General features: G+C 37.6%; 1 protein-coding gene across 3 annotated transcripts in view; it reads right to left on the bottom strand.

Moving 5' to 3' along the window:
- Positions 1–12,217: 12,217 nt before the first annotated feature.
- Positions 12,218–16,998, bottom strand: part of KATNBL1 (katanin regulatory subunit B1 like 1) — a 65,314-nt gene continuing 60,533 nt past the window's right edge. For 2 of the 3 annotated variants that reach the window (XM_004380590.2, XM_023735109.1), the window contains exon 10: positions 12,218–13,905. In XM_004380590.2, coding sequence (XP_004380647.1) covers positions 13,873–13,905 — 33 coding nt within the window. In that variant the 3' untranslated portion in view covers positions 12,218–13,872. The remainder of the gene's footprint in view (positions 13,906–16,998) is intronic. The other variant, XM_023735110.1, reaches the window with a different exon arrangement.

The following is a 16,998-nucleotide window of genomic DNA, read 5'->3' as shown; positions in this document are numbered from 1 at the left end:
AACATCCAAAACTTAGCAGAAACTGATCAAAACATCTGTATAAGATTTAATATGTAACATAAAAAGAAAAAAGTGAGACACATATCCTGAGATAATAGAACAGGTGATTTGAAGAATCACAAAACTCACACGTATGTCAAGGTTGATAGTAGTAACTATTTAATCAAGTGTCGTAGGCAAAGGTTAAGTTTTGCTAAGACTGCTGCCCCTCCGCCCCTTTCCCACCTCCTTTCTCGTACTGTTCTGTGAGAGGAATATACTTTAATGGTTAGGAGCACAGACTCTGGGGTCAGGCTGCCTGCTTGGCCACTTACTAGCGGTGTGAGCTTGGGCAAGTCAGGTAAACTCTACGCTCACTTCCTCAGAAAGACAGTTATAGCACCTGCTGTATGGTTGTGTGAGGATGAAGTGAGTTATTACATGTGAAGTGCTCAGATCAATGCCGGGCCCACAGTTAGTATTCAGTAAGTGTTAGCTATTGTCATCACACTTCTTCTGAGGGTGTCCAGTTACAGCGAGAGCTTCTAAAAAGGGTGAAGTGTTTGCCCTCTTTAGCTTGATCTGTGATCGGCAACACCACGATACACATAGGCACAAAATCAACAAGAAGTCAAATGATTAGAAAAATGTTTATTAATATAAAGCTGCAATCAAATACTAACAACTCTTGGAAAAAATAAAGGGAGAGGTGTGGGGAGGAGAATAAAAAAATCACCTATCGTAAAGCTCTGACTTATGCAAGTTGTCTTCAGTAAATACTGTATTTTCACACAAATAACACGTTATATGTTTTTTTGCCAAACACGCAACCCCCACTTGCTGTTTTCCTGAGAGAGCTATGCTGCACGTCATTTACGTTGGCACGGTATTTGTGAGAAAGTACGGTAGGTAAATTTTTGGAAGAGCTCATAAATGGAAATCAAGGTTTCAGTGTAGGAGTCCCAAGTGTGCTTGTGGGACATGATTACAGTTCTGCTAGTCTTTCATACAAACAGTGTTTAAGTTCTAATGAGTGCTGAATAGATCACAGGCCGCATCAAGGACTTGCGAGTCCTGTCAGAAGGCAATGCATTTATCACATGCTCTTCCAAATAAAGTGTTGCAATGTTTCTATAAAAACAGAAATTTAAAACTTATAATCAACTAGCTGTTGTATATTTGACATTTTTATTATCTTAAGTATACAGAAAAAGGGCTGTTCAGGCTATCATGAAGGAATTAAGCTTATTAAGGATTTAACTCAACACCTGTGCTTCTGGCCTAGGCTTCAGGAATATAAAATAGGGGTTCAGTTAGTATAATTGTCTAAATCTGCCTTTCCAAGCCAGATATGACGTAGTCTATCACAAGTCTTCTGCTGTCCTGCAAAGCGGAAGCTGTGCAAATACACTGAGGATTTATCATCGTGGGTCAGAGATGATGAGATGCTAGCTGAACTCAGACTCGTTTCTCAAAATCGAGTAAATAAAACCTACTTCACTTGCTAATCTCTGAGCTTGTTTTCCTACGGGTTTAACACTCAAGGTCCCTGTTCCTAGGATAGTGTCTCTGCCCTCTATCACACTACCTGCAACTCTGTATGTGCTGGGAACAGCTGCCTTCCGAACCCTTAAAAGGAAAAACAAAAATTGCCCAAGACTTTAAGCAACCCTGTCTGGAGTTACAAGTTCGGTAATTTCATTGGAGACAGTTCAGGGAATGTGTTCATTCTAAACTAACCATACCCCTAGAAAAGGCTTTTGGCACACGGCTTTCTCTCGTGCGTTAGGAACGCACTCTGTAGTCACCACCTAGCCCCGGTACAATGCCAGTTGACGAGGTAATGGTATCTGAGCTGAGATGGTATCACCGACAAGAGGAGGTAAGGAGTAGGTATAGTTAAAGGCTGTAATTTTACATAATTTATATATAAATTTTTTTCCATAAAAGAAAACCCAAGGAGATCTAGTTTTGCCTTTGCCTATTATTTATAATTAAAATGTGACTTTTTCCCAAAGAGCTCAAAAGTAGCAATTTAGAATGAATGTTGCTGCAACAATTCTAGAAAGAAACAGTGAAAAACAGACACTCAGAATTTACCAAGCAGCATTTACTCAGCATGATGCAGGACAGTCTACCAGACTCACAGTCTAAGTTAAACAGGAACACGGCTGTACATAGCAGGGGGAGAAAACCAAAAAGCAAAGAATCATACAAGTAGGAGAAAAACCCTCGTTTTTAGCAAACACTTGGTGGTACCAATAACGGCTAAACGAGGTGGTGATTATTTCACTGTCCTCAACACCAGAGGGACGCCAGAGAACACCAGGAGGCTTGACAACTTCTGAAATTCTTTATCCAAACAGGAAAAAGATGATCTGGAAGTGGCGTGAGCAGAATTCTTTTGGGTCACGCTGCCGTGAGGAAACCTTGGGCAGCTAGCTCTCCTATCGCATGCAGGGAAGGGCGGAAAGAAGCCAAGACAACATTTCTGAAAATTGTACCTTACCTACTTAATACCATTATTCTCAAGACCTCCCAGTGCAGATAATGAATACATAACCACGAATATCATATATGTGGAAACCCTGGTGGTGTAGTGGTTAAGAGCTTGTTGCTAACCAAAAGATCGGCAGTTCAAATCCACCAGCTGCTCCTTAGAAACCCCATGGGGCAGTTCTACTCTATCCTGTAGGGTCACTATGAGTCGGAATCGACTCGATGACAATGGGTTTGGTTTTTTGTTTTTATTAATCGTATTAATACGTAAGGAGCCCTGGTGGAGCAGTGTTAAGTACTCAGTTGCTAACCGAAAGGTTGGCAGTTCGAACCCTCCAACTGCTGCACGGGAGAAAAGACCTGACTATCTGTTCCTGTAAAGATTCACAGCCTAGGAAACCCTATGAGGCAGTTCCACTCTGTCCTATAGGGTCACTATGAGTTGGAATTGACTTGAGGGTAGTGGGTTATCATATATGTAATTTAGGAATAAACAGAGATGGCCATGGTATACAAAACTCCTTATTAAACTTAATTACGACCTGAGTTTTGATATAAAGGGCTTAGGGGTCTACAGACACCGGGACAAACAGCCTCCCTCTGCTGCAGCCAGTCAACTAGTAAAAAATAACATGCAGTACATAAAGGGGGAAAAAAAATCATTATACTACCTTAACGTTTGAGTATGAAATTGCTTAGATCAGGATCTTCCTAAATGTATAGCTAGAAACCAAAGCTTTCAAAGTCTTTTCCAGTAGTCTGATTTTATAATCACAGTACATTCAGAACAACTTTTTGAGGGCAGGGACCATACCTAACCTCTGGGCTTAACATCGACAAGCACACAGCAAGTTACCTGTGGACTGTGAACACCTCACTGCCTCTACCAGCAGATGACTTACTATCCACTGCGCACCTGGCAGCTCAGTGACGCTGATTAGCATCCCTAAACACTGACATGCAATGGAGAACTTTTACATACATCCTTGATCATAGCAGTCAGCATTCACTGAGATGTAAAACCACCTTCTAAAACTTCGATAAAACTTTGGGGAATCTTGCTTGAAATATGACTTTTAGAGAGCTGTATAATCAGACTGAGTAATGGGAAAAGAGAATTGTATTAGTCCAGCTTGAAGAAGAAAAAAGATCCTATAAATTCAGTTTTAATTTTGAGGCTTTATTCTTTTTATATATAAATTTAAACACTTGTTAACACAGTTGTTGAATGTTGAACCAAATACGTTCCTTTGGTATCTTTAAACGTTTTAGCTTATGACAGTTGCTTGTATCTATTTCTAAACTACCACAGTGTTATAATTGACTCCAATCCCTGCTAATAAACGTTACTGTAATGTACTTGAAGAAGCTTTTCCTTCTCTACAATCAGCTGTTGGTTTATTCTTAAAAGAGGGAACAAAGATTGACAAGGAGATAAAGCGGCAGAACGAACTTCACCCCACGTGGAACAGGACAAATGGGGGTGTGCCAGCTGCTACAAGGAGCTCAAGGAAGCTGTGTATATTTTATAAATATCTTTTAATTAAAGTATTCAATTTCAAAGATAAAATGCAGTTCTTTAAATAACACACTGGTCAACAGCTGCATTAACAATTAAAAGCAAAGTGCTAAGTTTCACGTCATTTAAAGACAAAATGTGTAACTGAATCTGCCCATAACCAACTTAAAGTTTCAAGAAATTATCAAGCCTCATTGGCTAATAAAGTCATGTTATTTTCACTTAGTTCCAATTACAAAACTGTATCATTTATCCAAGGAAATCCAAAAGATGATATATGGGTGTAATGTTATTCCAAAACATTAGCTACTCTCTTGAAATTACACCAAAAACATGTCACTATAATCACTATAGCTTTCATCATTTAATTCCAAATTTTTGTTTAAATAAGTGATGAAATTTATAGACAATAACTAAAACTAGATAATTTTACAAAGTATAATTTTCTAGTTATCAGAAACAAGGCAAACTCCTGCTATTTCATAAAGATTTGTGAGTGTAGTCATTACATTATATTCATCAAAGAAATGTGAAATATCGTATGGAGTCTGACCGCAGAAATGACTGATTAAATCATTAGACTAAGCCAACAATGACATGGCCCTGAATCAGTATTATAAGACATTCTTAAAAGCTCAACGTGTTAGGTTTATTGTATTTGTTTTAATTGTTATACTTGTGCAAAGTCACCTTTAGCAAACTAAATTTTAAAAAACTTATAAACAAAAAAACACAAAATATTAGAATTTAAAAATTATTAAAATGAGATAATTAGAAGGGTGCTAACACTTTTCTGTTGCTATTTTGCTGTGAATTGGCTTAATAAGTGTAAGTAAAAAACAAAACTATACCACATTAATAAAATCATCGATAATATTACAAATCATGTGGAGAGTAAGGTTTATTGTTGTTCTTTAAAACAAATGCCCCTGTGTGAAAGTCAGTGTATAATCTGATCTTAAAGTTGACGAAGCCTGGAAGATCCTGTCTAGTTAGCGGTGTAAAGACACTGATATGCTACAGGAAAATGAGCCGGCAGGAAGCCACTAGTGCATCCGCTTGTAAGAAAATCGCCTTTCCTTTATTGCGCATAAAGACATAGTCGTTTTTATGGTTGATTAAGGCAACATTCTAGGCACACGATAATATTTAGACTTTACATAGAGAGAGAGAAAGAGAGAGAGAGCCCTGGTGGTGCAGTGGTTAAGTGCTTGGCTGCTAACCGAAAGGTCAGTGATTAGAATTCACCAGCCACTCTGTGGGAGAAAGATGCGGCCGTCTGCTTCTGTATAGACTACAGCCTTGGAAACCCTATGGGGCAGTTCTACTCTGTAGTCTAGGGTCGCTATGCGTTAGAATCGACTTGATGGCAGTGGGTTTGGCTTTTGGTTTTATGCAAATATGTGCGTGCGTGTACGCCTATGTATATGTGTCTGTACACCTACGTATGTGTATATAATTACTAGCTTTACATACTTCTGTTGCCATTCACCATTAATTTTGTTCCTGTTTCCAGCATCAAGTACCTTTCCGCTAGGATAGGATGCAATGATTACTTTTTAATTAAGAACATATAAAAACAGTATTTAGCAGGAGAAAACTGTCAGAAGCACCTAACTAAATAAATTCTTTGTAGAAAATGTTTTAAGAGAGTAAGGTTATTGGGAATTGATGTCATGTAGACAGAGCTGAATCTTAAAATCAACTCTTAGGTCTATAATATTAATGTTGTTATGTCAGTTTTATACATAAGGATTAAACTAATACCTATTTAGAAAATTATGTTTGATGGGTAGAGGAAATATACAATAGTTTAAGTTGAAAATTTGTTCCCAAATACTTGGGATGATTTAAACAACCCTACATGTTGTTTCTTTTCAAAATACAGAAATTATATTGTTTTTCCTTATACGTCCTTTTCCTGTCATTCAAAAAAAAACTAGGTAATGATCAGCAATGGTCAAAGAAAAGAGGACCCTATACTAAGAATGCTTCAAAAGGAATTCTCCATTTTTTGACTCTTCTAATTTCTCCATAGAAACTAACAGTAACTGTTCAGAACACATGGTTTTAATAGGTAAAAATATTTTTCAGTTAACTTCAAGCTTTTTCAGTGTATGGAAAGTAGGAAACAATATACCAAATAACAGTATGAATCCATTTTGATTAAAAATGGACTTATGAATTGAAAAAAATGGTGGTTCCCTCTGCATAAATGAAACTATGGGTGTTTAATTTTCTTATTCTATTTTGAGAAATGTTTGTTTACTTTTGTAATTTTAAAAAGGAACTTATCTCACATGATTTTCAAACATTTTAAGATGCAAATAGAAGAAAAACTCAAAACACCTAGGAGTAACCCTCAATTCCAAGAAAATGTATATATTTCACACATTACATGACAATACCTTAATTGTGTACTTTATGAACGGTCTTCACCTGCACGGACCTTATGTGGAATGTAAGAAACCATGCAAAAGAAAAATATTAACAACCTTTCAGGATCAAACACGTTTTAGCTAAGGTTTGATTATTATTATTACAGCATAAATATTTATGAACTGTTTCCTAAAACAAAAAAAAAATGAAAAACTGGAGGTTTTTCTTCTAGAACTACACAATTTTAGCTGCTATGCTATTACATATACCTCTGGATTACTAAATTACTTCCTCGTACAGTGTATGCCCAAAGATGTCACACCCTTGCATTCAGTAAGAACTTATTAAATGCCTACTACTTGCCAGGCTTTGAGCAAGGCGCTGGGGATGTGACAGAGAACATGGTCTCTAGCCTCTGGAACTAGCAATCAGCTGGGAAGACAGATGAAAGGCAATTAGGAAACAGTGCAAAGTGCTGTTAGAGAACACGGCTGAGATGAGAGTATATGGCAGAGATCCCTAACAGTCAGAGAGGATTCACAGGTTTCCCAGAGGAACTGGCTTTTCAGCTGAGACCTAAAGGTTAAGAGAGAGATACCTGGGTGACCTTGGGGGAGGGCAGTGTTCAGGTGAATGGACTATTTGCAGAGAACGTGTAGTGTTTTCCAGAAACCGAAACAAGTTAGTTCTAGCTGAAGCATTGGTGGGTGGTGTTTAGAGATTGGAAGCAATACTTTTCACTCTTTCCTAAGAGGACTTAGGGACCACAGTAAGATTTGTGCTTCACAAAGATTATTCTGGAGCAGTATATGTGGAGGATGGCTTGCAGGGATGCAAGACCAATTCCAGAGAGACCAGTCACTATCAGTCAGGCTGCTGGAATCATGTAGGCAATGGCCTGGACTAAGGTATGGCAGGAGAGGTAGAGAGTAGAAAGGTATGAAAGAAATTTAGGGGGTTGATGAACAGGGCTTGGTGAATGAGGGATGATTCAAAGACGATTCACAGGTCTGAGCGTGACAACTGCTGATACAGGGATATTCAGTGAGAATGGAAACCCAGGACCCAGGAGGACTGATACTGGGATATTCAGTGAAAATGGAAACCCAGGACCCAGGAGGAATCAACTTTTTGTCTGTGTATGTAATGGAGGAGGGGGCCTAGAAGGGTGAAGTGGAGAACAAGGTCAATTCTGGATAGAAAGAATTTAGGACTACAGACATCCCAGTAGATGTTTCCAGGAGGCATTTGGGCGTATAATTTTAGAGCCAAGAGTTAGGTTTATAGCAAAATATGTATCAAAAAATGACAAACATACAGATCAACATTTCTCAACCTTTTTAAAAATCCATGTCTATTTGGTCAAAAATGGACTTCCCTCCATACCCAAAATGGGAACCACTAATGTAGACGGTAAAAAAGACATGAGAATAAATGATTTTTTTTTCAGGGAAAAGGGTAGAAGAACACCAATACCTAAGGGACAGGAGCCTTTGAAAGAAAAGGAGAGGTGAGAGGGGCGACCACAGAACCAGGTGAGTATGTCACAGAAGCCTCGTCTGGACTGGGAAGCATTTCTCACAAAGAGAAAACACAAACATGCTAACTATATGGAGTTTTGGGGTGTTATGGATTGAACTGTGTCCCCCCAAAATATGTGTTGCGAATCCTAACTTCTATACCTGTGCTTATAGTCCCATTTGGAAATGGGTTGTCTTTACTAACGAGGCAGGATTAGTGTAGGGTATGTGTTGAGTCGATCTCTTTTGAGACATAAAAGAGATTCAACAAGCAAGCGAGGATGCAAAGATAGAGGGAGAGAGATGGCATTTCATATGAAGATCGCCCAGGAGCAGAAGCTGAGAAGAGACCAGGACCTTCCTCCAGAGCCGACACAGAAAGCCTTCCCCTAGAGCAGGCACCCTGAATTCAGATTTCTAGCATCCTAAACTGTGAGAAAATAAATTTCTGGTTGTTAAAGCCACCCATTTGTGGTATTTCTGTTACAGCAGCACTAGATAACTAAGATATGGGGTTACATTTTTTCACTGAAATAACTTAAAACCAGATGAGCTCTTATCTGGGGAATACCCGCTTTAGGCTAAGAATCATTTTTGAGAAAAAAAAAGTGAGTTGATTTGTCCCCTTTACTGACTTCTCACCCCATATTCCAAACAGAGGAAAAGCAATCTGGAAATGTTAAGGGGACAAGATAAGCCGCCTCTAAACCCCTGGTAAAGCCTTAGAAACTGCCTAAAAGAATGGTGTCACTCTTCGTTTCTCCTGCTGCTGTTGGGGATAATCCGCACTTGTAAGGACAGGCTGGTGAGTGAACTGCAGGTCAAGCAAGAGGTGTGAGGTAGGTACAAAAGGCTAGTGAAGTTTTCTTAAAAAGGAAGTAAGAAAGTAAACGGATGGTAACTCTGTTCCTGGAAAGTGAGATCTAATTCCAGGGCAGCTCCACGCTGCAGGTTTGGCTGACAGAGTAATTCTGCTGATTCAGTGTATTCCAAGCCTCCCGGTTCTTTCTTACCCCAGAAAAGACTTTGGATCAACTTTTCCTAGCTTTGGTGGTGTTGGAACAGTCCTAGCCAGGTCCAAGATGGTTTTTTTAAAATCCTGGTTTAAACCTGAATACAAATACAGAAACTGTAAAGCGTAAGAATCAACACTGGTTCAAACGTGCTTGGTGGTTCAGTCCTCATCTAAACTCCTGGCATCTCCCAACTAAAGCAAGAACGTTTTTTTTTTTTTTTAAACACTTTCTGGTCCAGGGACCAATTGCTGGAGAAGGACATTATGCTTAGTAAAGCAGAGGGTCAGCGAAGAAGAGGGACACCCGCAATGACACGGACCGACGCAGTGGCTCCAGCGAGCTCCAACGCAGCACCTGCGAGGACAGTGCAGGCCCAGGCGACCTTTCATTCTCTCACGAGGTCGCTATGAGTCGGAGTCAGCTGGACGGCATCTGACAAGTGCAGAGAATACTAATTCTGTCTATCAAAGCTATAGAAGAAGCTTTGCTAAGAAAAATACATGGGCATTCATAGGGCTGCCTTTTCATGGAATTACTGACACACACTAGCTATGTCTTTCTGCATTTTATGATCATACTCTGTAAGAGAAAATACTGTGGTATACACTTTCATTGGTTGTACTTAATTTTTACTAAAATTTGATTGTAGGAGATAATGTTTAGTCAATAATCTGACACAAAAAATTATAAAAGACAACAATATTTAAATAATATCTTATTTTAAACACATCTGTGAAAACAGACTCAGTGTCTGGGCATGTGATACACAGTACGTATTTTCACTATTACACTCAGTGCTGTTGCTGAACCCGACCATATTACACATGAGAAGCAGACTGTGATCAGGGATAAACGTCTTCATTCTACACTTCTGTTACAGGATTAAAAAGGGAAATATACTGTGTCACAAAGTTTTATGACAATATTTACAGTCAGAAAAATTAAGGGAGAAAGAATAACACAGGAGGAAATATCTACCAAGGATGTTCAGCCATACTTTTTCCATCTGAAATAATCCAGAAAATACAAGTCTGTATTGAAAGGTTAGGAGGAGTGTATCCAAATGGATCACTCCAAGTGAGTCAGCTGCTTGTGACTCTAATGAAAACTTTTTTCTGTAAATCAACAATGGCAACTGATATTACCATCTCATTCTTAAACAGGAAAAAAGATAACTGAGTTCATTTTATTTAGTAATGCCTGAGGAAATACTAACTTAAATCTTGTTTTTTCTTCAGACTCCTTGACTAACTTAACTAAGTAAACATTTAAACATGATTCTGTCATCAGCAATTAATAGCTAATAATTATTATTTGTATTAGCTATCTATTAATGTTATCATCAGCTTGCCAAATATAAAAATATTCTAAGGTTGAAAAAATTCCTATTTCAAAGGCCAGAAATACAACTTTGAATCCACACAGCCATTCTGAAGGGTAGGACATCACATGTACCAAGTATGTTTAGGGCATTAAGGATTTAATTTCTCAGTAGTTCTTAAGACTTCAGTGCAGACATTAATGATTCCCAGAGTGGATACAGATACTTAAGTACAAATTCTCACACCTCAGGAGTCATGTAAATAATTTATGCCAACTACCTCTAACATTACTGCCAAAAGATTAATTTTAAAAAAAGGCATCTGATAATAGTACTTGATTCCTAACTTTTAACCCTTATTCTGACCACACTCACTTTACAAAAAGCCATTCGCTTTACCCCTAGTGCAAATCGATTATAACCCTCTATCACCTCAATAAACTACCTGCCCTAGGACTTGCAGAGTCAAGTACAGAAACCTAAGAAGGCAGGAGAGACCTGAAAAGGCAGAGACCATGGGCAGCCTCTTCTGCGTCCTGCAACAAATAAGCCAGCGCAGACAGCAGCTATCCGACCCAGGTCAGTACGAGAGCCAGTACACTTAGGAAACACGTGCTGGGGGCTCTTGCTGGAGATCAACACTGTTCTGATTAAAATGCTGTAGCACGACAAGAGTTTAACAGCAACAGAAGTGTTCAACAATACTTATTTATCTAACAGCTTTCATCAAGAATCTTAAAATCGCCTAATACTAACTCAAAACCGAGAGGTAGGTACTAAGGTAAACAACCGCCAAGCCCCAGCACAGAAACTAGGAGTGTGTGCTGTCAACGCCCCTGGTGAGCTGAAGACTGCCTGCTGTCTTACGAAGTTCAGAGGGTACAAAATGCAGTGTTCACATACCCATTCAGCAAACCCAACCTCAGGTACAAGAACTCACGTTAACAGGGTATCTTTTTTGTAATGTATCTCATTTGTAGTTGAACTTAATTTTTACTTAAGTTTGATTTATTCAAACTTGATTTTAAAAGATATTGTTTAGTCAGTGATCTGACCCAGAGAAAATTATCAGAAGGATATTTTAAATATGTTAAATGTCATATTAAAAGTCTATAGTATCGCATATATCAATTCTTTGAGTTATTTTTCCATTTGAGGTCAAGGGTTTGTTATACGTATGATCTTCCCTGTGACCAAGAGCTGAATCTGTGAGATGGATACAGAGGGAGCGTGCCATCTGTCGGCATGAAACCACTCCTTTGTGTGTGTGTAACATTAACGACCTATAAAAGCAATGAACTCCTGCCCTTAGCCTCATTAGCACCATATTCCAACCAAGTTAACTGGTTCAAACTGTCAGACAGATCAGACAGTGATAACTAAAGGAACAGCACAAAGAAAGGTTATATGTCATCTTCTCAAGGTCTTGGGAGCCTAGTGGTGCAGTGGTTAAGCCCTGCGCTGCTAACCGAAAGGTCAGCGGTTTGAACCCACCAGCCTCTTTGGGGGAGAAAGATGTGGTAGTCTGCTTCCATAAATATTACAGCCTTGCAGCCCTATCGGACAGTTCTACTCTGCCCTATAGGGTTGCTATGAGCTGGACTCGACAGCAAAGGGTTTGGTTTTTTTTTTTTGGTTTAAGGTCTTGTAGAGATGACATAGGTTTATGATTCAAATTCCCACCTCCTGAAAAACTACCTCTTCAATAACTCACCTCTCAAATCACAGAGGTGCAGTAACCTGAAATGATTCCAATCTAAGACCAATTCATAACTAATTACAACAACTGATTTTCATGGGGGGAATACACACCAAACCCAAACCAAACTTACTGTGGTTGAGTCAATGCCAACTCATAGCAACCCTACAGGACAGAGCAGAACTGCCCAACAGGGTTTCAAAGGAGCGACTGGTGGATTCAAACTGCCAGCCTTTTGGTTAACAGCTAAGCTCTTACCCACTGTGCCACCCGGGCTCTGTGGGGAATACACAGCTATGCAAAACGCAGCTACATAAAAATAGAACTCACTGAAAGGCAATATTTTTAACATTTTTAAAGCAAGAAAGATGCTTGTTTGGAATTCACATCAGCAGTCACTGGTTGGGTAAATGCTAAAGATTTACGTTCAATTGCTTGGAGAATTACTGCAGAGAAATTCAATAAAAATCTCTGCAATAAAGATGATGCCTTTTCCCACCTAAAAACCTTTATAAGCCCTAGCAATCCTTTATTCAGGGAGACAAAGGTTAACATTGCATTGTCCCTTTGTCTCTGCTCGCGAGTTACTTCTCTCAATAAAGCTTTGTTTGTGCAGAAAAAATAAATAAAAATCTTTGCTCAGATGCCTTTCGGGCTTATTAAACATGAGATGATATACAAACCACCCAGTAGTGGTATTAAACCCCAATCACTTTCAAGACAGGTTAAGATATACAGCTGTTAAGACATTCTAGAATTTGGTTCTTTGACACTAAATACTCTATTACAAAAAAAAAAAAAAAGAAAAAAGACTTCAGACAGTCTACTGGCATTTCCTATCAACCACTGGAGGAGGTAGTAATGCAAAGTGTTTGAATTAAAATACATGGTCAGCACAAGCATAAACATTTCTAAAGCATTATATGTAACTCTAAAACATATGTAGTGAAAAAGAAGGAATTAGAATTCATATAAAATCATTAGAATTAAAAAAAAGCAAAAAATAGAAATATTTAGTGTATTTACTCAAATGGAAGAAGCTTAAATGATACAGAACTAAAAATACTAGAAATTTATATACAATAAAAAGTGAACATAAATTAGCCAACTCCATGGACACTTCCAGTTAAACATTCATACATATAGTCACCTTTTTTCCTTTTATATAGTTATAACACATACATACATGACACGATTCTGACCAAGAAAAAAAACAATCAGAAATACTAAAAATATTCTCAAGTTTTAAAAATGGTATGGAATAGGTTTCAACAACATTCTACATGAAGGTAAATCTGTCATTTAATTCCATGATTTTATTATGTCAGAAGTACGGTTGGTTTTAATTTTTTTAACAGATCTTGGTATCTTAACATATTGGCTTATTAATATTTAAGGCATTTTACATACATAGTATCTCAGTGTGAACAAAAAAAATTAATATCATTTGCTATGATGTTTTAAACTTTCAAAGTCTTTTCAACATAAGAAAATAGCTGCATACATTTAAGTGTTTTCTTATAAAATACAATCTTAAAAAATTCATGATGATTGGTCTTTGTGGTTCCTACTAGTAAGTCCTGTCTTATTTTTTCACACAGTATAAATTATATTCTTATGCAGGAGTGCATTAAGATCCAGTAGTTCTTAAACAATATTCTGAAACAACCATGTAACTCCCAAATGCGGTGAAGGCCCACCAGTCTTCATAGTATACTTTCACCTCACTGAAGCTGAAGCTGCTCCTTTCGGATATTTTTCCACTTCAATGTGAAGTAGATTGTTAGGATTTCATTAGTGGTTTCATTATGTGGCTTTTTAAAAGAAAAAATGGTTTTGATTTCTTCCACAGTTGAGAGTTCTCAGAAGAGACATTTTTCTGGAAGTCATGGTCCAGGGATGTTTGGAATACCCAAGCACTCTTTAGCAGATGATATCTCTCAATGCAACTGTAATAAATAAGCATCTACATCCTTAGAGAATAAAACAAAAACATCTCATCAGCCAATACAGCAAACACACACATACACAACCCATCTCTCTCTTTCCCTTTTTGCCACTTGATATGCCTTGGTTTCCCTGAGAAACCTTTTTGAGGGTAAAAGATGTGTCTTATTCAACTTTTTATTCTCATTTGTTTAGCACAGGGCCTGGCACATAGTAGGTGCTCAATAAATGGTTGCTGAGCGAATGTTTTGGTTCCTGTGCTTATTTAACTAACTCTGCTTTCAGAGCTAAGCAACATTAAATCAGCCACAGCAATTCCTTCAGTGCTATATAAACTCTAGGCCAGCTGACAAGAATCTCTCTTGATTTCTACCCTCAAAAAACCACAAATTAGTTGAGTTTATTTTTATAATAGAGGTTTTATCATAGCTTAAGGAAGTACAGAGAACTTACAATCACTCAGTATTATCTTCAGTAATAAATATAGTGGAAAACAAAAATGATTCAATGTAAGAAAATCGGTCAATATAATACACTACATTAATAGAATGAAGGAAAAGAATCAACAATCATCAATCAATGCAGAAAAGGCATTTGACAAAATCCAGCAACCTTCCATAATAAAAACACTCGCCAAACCAGGAATAGAAGGGAAATTCCTCAACATGAGAAAGGGCACTTATGAAAAATCTACAGCAAACATCACACTCGGTGGTGAAGGACTGCAAGCTTTTCCCCTAAGATCAGGAACCAGACAAAGACGCCTGCTTCCACCACTGCTGTTCAGCACTGAAATGCAAGTCTCGGCTGGAGCAACTAGATAAGAAAAAGAAATGAGACACCCAAATTGGAAAAGAAGAAGGAAAACTATCTCTATTCACAGACGATACACAGAAAATCCTCAAAAATCCACAAGAAAGCTACTGGAGTTAATAAATTCAGCAAAGTTGCAGGATACAAGAGCAATACGTAGAAATTGGCTGTGCTTTTACACATCAGCAATGAACAATCTGAAAGGAAATTAAGAAAACCACTCCTTTTACAATCGCATCCAAGAAAATAAAATATGTTCCTAGGAATAAATTTAATCAAGAAGCTGAAAGACCTTTACGTGGAAAACTATAAAACACTGCTGAAAGAAATTAAAGGAGATCTAAATAAATGGAACGATATCCCATGTTCATGAATGGGAAGACTTAATATTGTTAAGATGTTGATGCTACCCAAAGCAATCTACAGATACAATGCAATCTGTATTAAAATCCCAACAGCCTGTTTTGCAGAAATGGAAAAATCGATTCTCAAATTCATATGAAATTGCAAGGGGCCCCAAGTAGCCACAACGATCTTGAAAAAAAGAACAAAGCAGAAACTCACACCTCCCGACTTTAAGACGTACTGCAAAGCTAAATAACCAAAGTAATGTGGTACTGATAGAAGGTTGGATATACAGACCAACAGAATAGAACTGAGAATTCAGAAATAAACCCTTAGGTCTATGGCCACGTGATTTTTGATAACCTGTAACCCACCGCCGTCGAGTTGATTCTGACTCATAGCGACCCTACAGGACAGAGTAGAACTTCCCCACAGGGTTTTCAAGGTTGTAATCTTTACAAAAGCAGACTGCCTCACCTTTCTTCCATAGAGTGGTTGGTGGGTTCGGCCGAGCACTTAACCACTGTATCACCAGAGATCAATGGCCTAATAAGAGCTAAAACCATAAAACTTTCAGAAGAAAACCAAACGGGAAAGCTTCAAGACATTCTTTTAGGCGATGGATTTTTAGACATGACACCAAAAGCACAAGCAACAAGAGAAAAAATAGATAAACTAGACTTTATCAGAATTAAAAACTTTTGTGCATCAAGGGACAGTATCAAGGAAATGAAGCGACAACCTATAGAATAGGAGGAACTATCTGGAAACCATGTACCAGATAAGAGTTTAATATCCAGAATTCATGAAGAACTCTTAACAATTCAGCAACAAAAAGCCTAACAACCCAATAAAAAATGGGCAAGACATGAATAGACATTTCTCCAAAGAAGATATACAGATGGCCAAGAAGTACATGAAAAGATGCTCAACATCGTTAGTCATCAGGGAAATGCAGATCAAAATCACAATGAGATACCACTTCACATCCATGACGATGGCTATCATTAAAAAAAAAAAGGAAAACAACAAGTGTTGTTAAGGATGTGGACAAATCAGAACACTTGTACACTGCTAGTAGGAATGTAAAATGGTGCAGCTGCTGTGGAAAGCAGTTGGGTCGTTTCTAAAACAGTTAAACACTGAAATACCATTATGATCCAGGATTTCCACTCCTACGTACGTATATACCCAAAAGAATGAGAAGTAGTGACTCAGAAAGACACATGTATGCCAATGTTCACTGCAGCATTATTCACAATAACTAAAAGTGACCATCAACAGATGAATGGATAAACAAATTGTGATATATACACACAACAGAATATTATATAGCTATGAAGAAAAATGATGTTCTGATACACACGACCACACAAATGAACTCTGAAAACATTAGCTAAGTAAAATAAGCTAGATAACTAAAGGACAAATATTACACATTCCCACTTATATGAAATATCTGGAATATGTAAATCCATCAAGACAGAAGACTGGTGGATTTCAGATGGGGGAGATAGGGGAACTGGAAAAGAAAATCACAGGTGTGCACTTAACACTGGTAAATTGCATTTTATGTAAATTATTCCTTAATAAAGATTTTTAAAAAATACAATCTTAAGGTTGTGTTCCCAGTAAAGCTTCTCCCTCTGTAAAAATTTATAGTTGAAAGCAAATTTCTAAGGAAATAAATTTTCATTTCTATTACCCAGAATGCAAAATCTATCCAGAGCAAGATGATTCACTATGCATGCTCTCAAAGTATTTCATTTTCTATTAAATTCTACTTTATTGTCTTAATTACCAAACGGGGGGAAAAAGAAAACAAAAACTGAAAACAACAAAAAACTTCCAGGAAATTGATTTATAAGATTTTCAACATTAAGAATTCTACAGAGTAAAATTAAACACAGTATTAACACACTTGCTTGATACATTATTTTGCTTCTTTTCTTGAGGGTATC

Source organism: Trichechus manatus, unplaced genomic scaffold (genome assembly GCF_000243295.1).
Source record: "Trichechus manatus latirostris isolate Lorelei unplaced genomic scaffold, TriManLat1.0 scaffold00076, whole genome shotgun sequence".
Lineage (NCBI taxonomy): Eukaryota > Metazoa > Chordata > Mammalia > Sirenia > Trichechidae > Trichechus > Trichechus manatus.
This window is presented reverse-complemented; position numbering and strand designations above follow the sequence as displayed.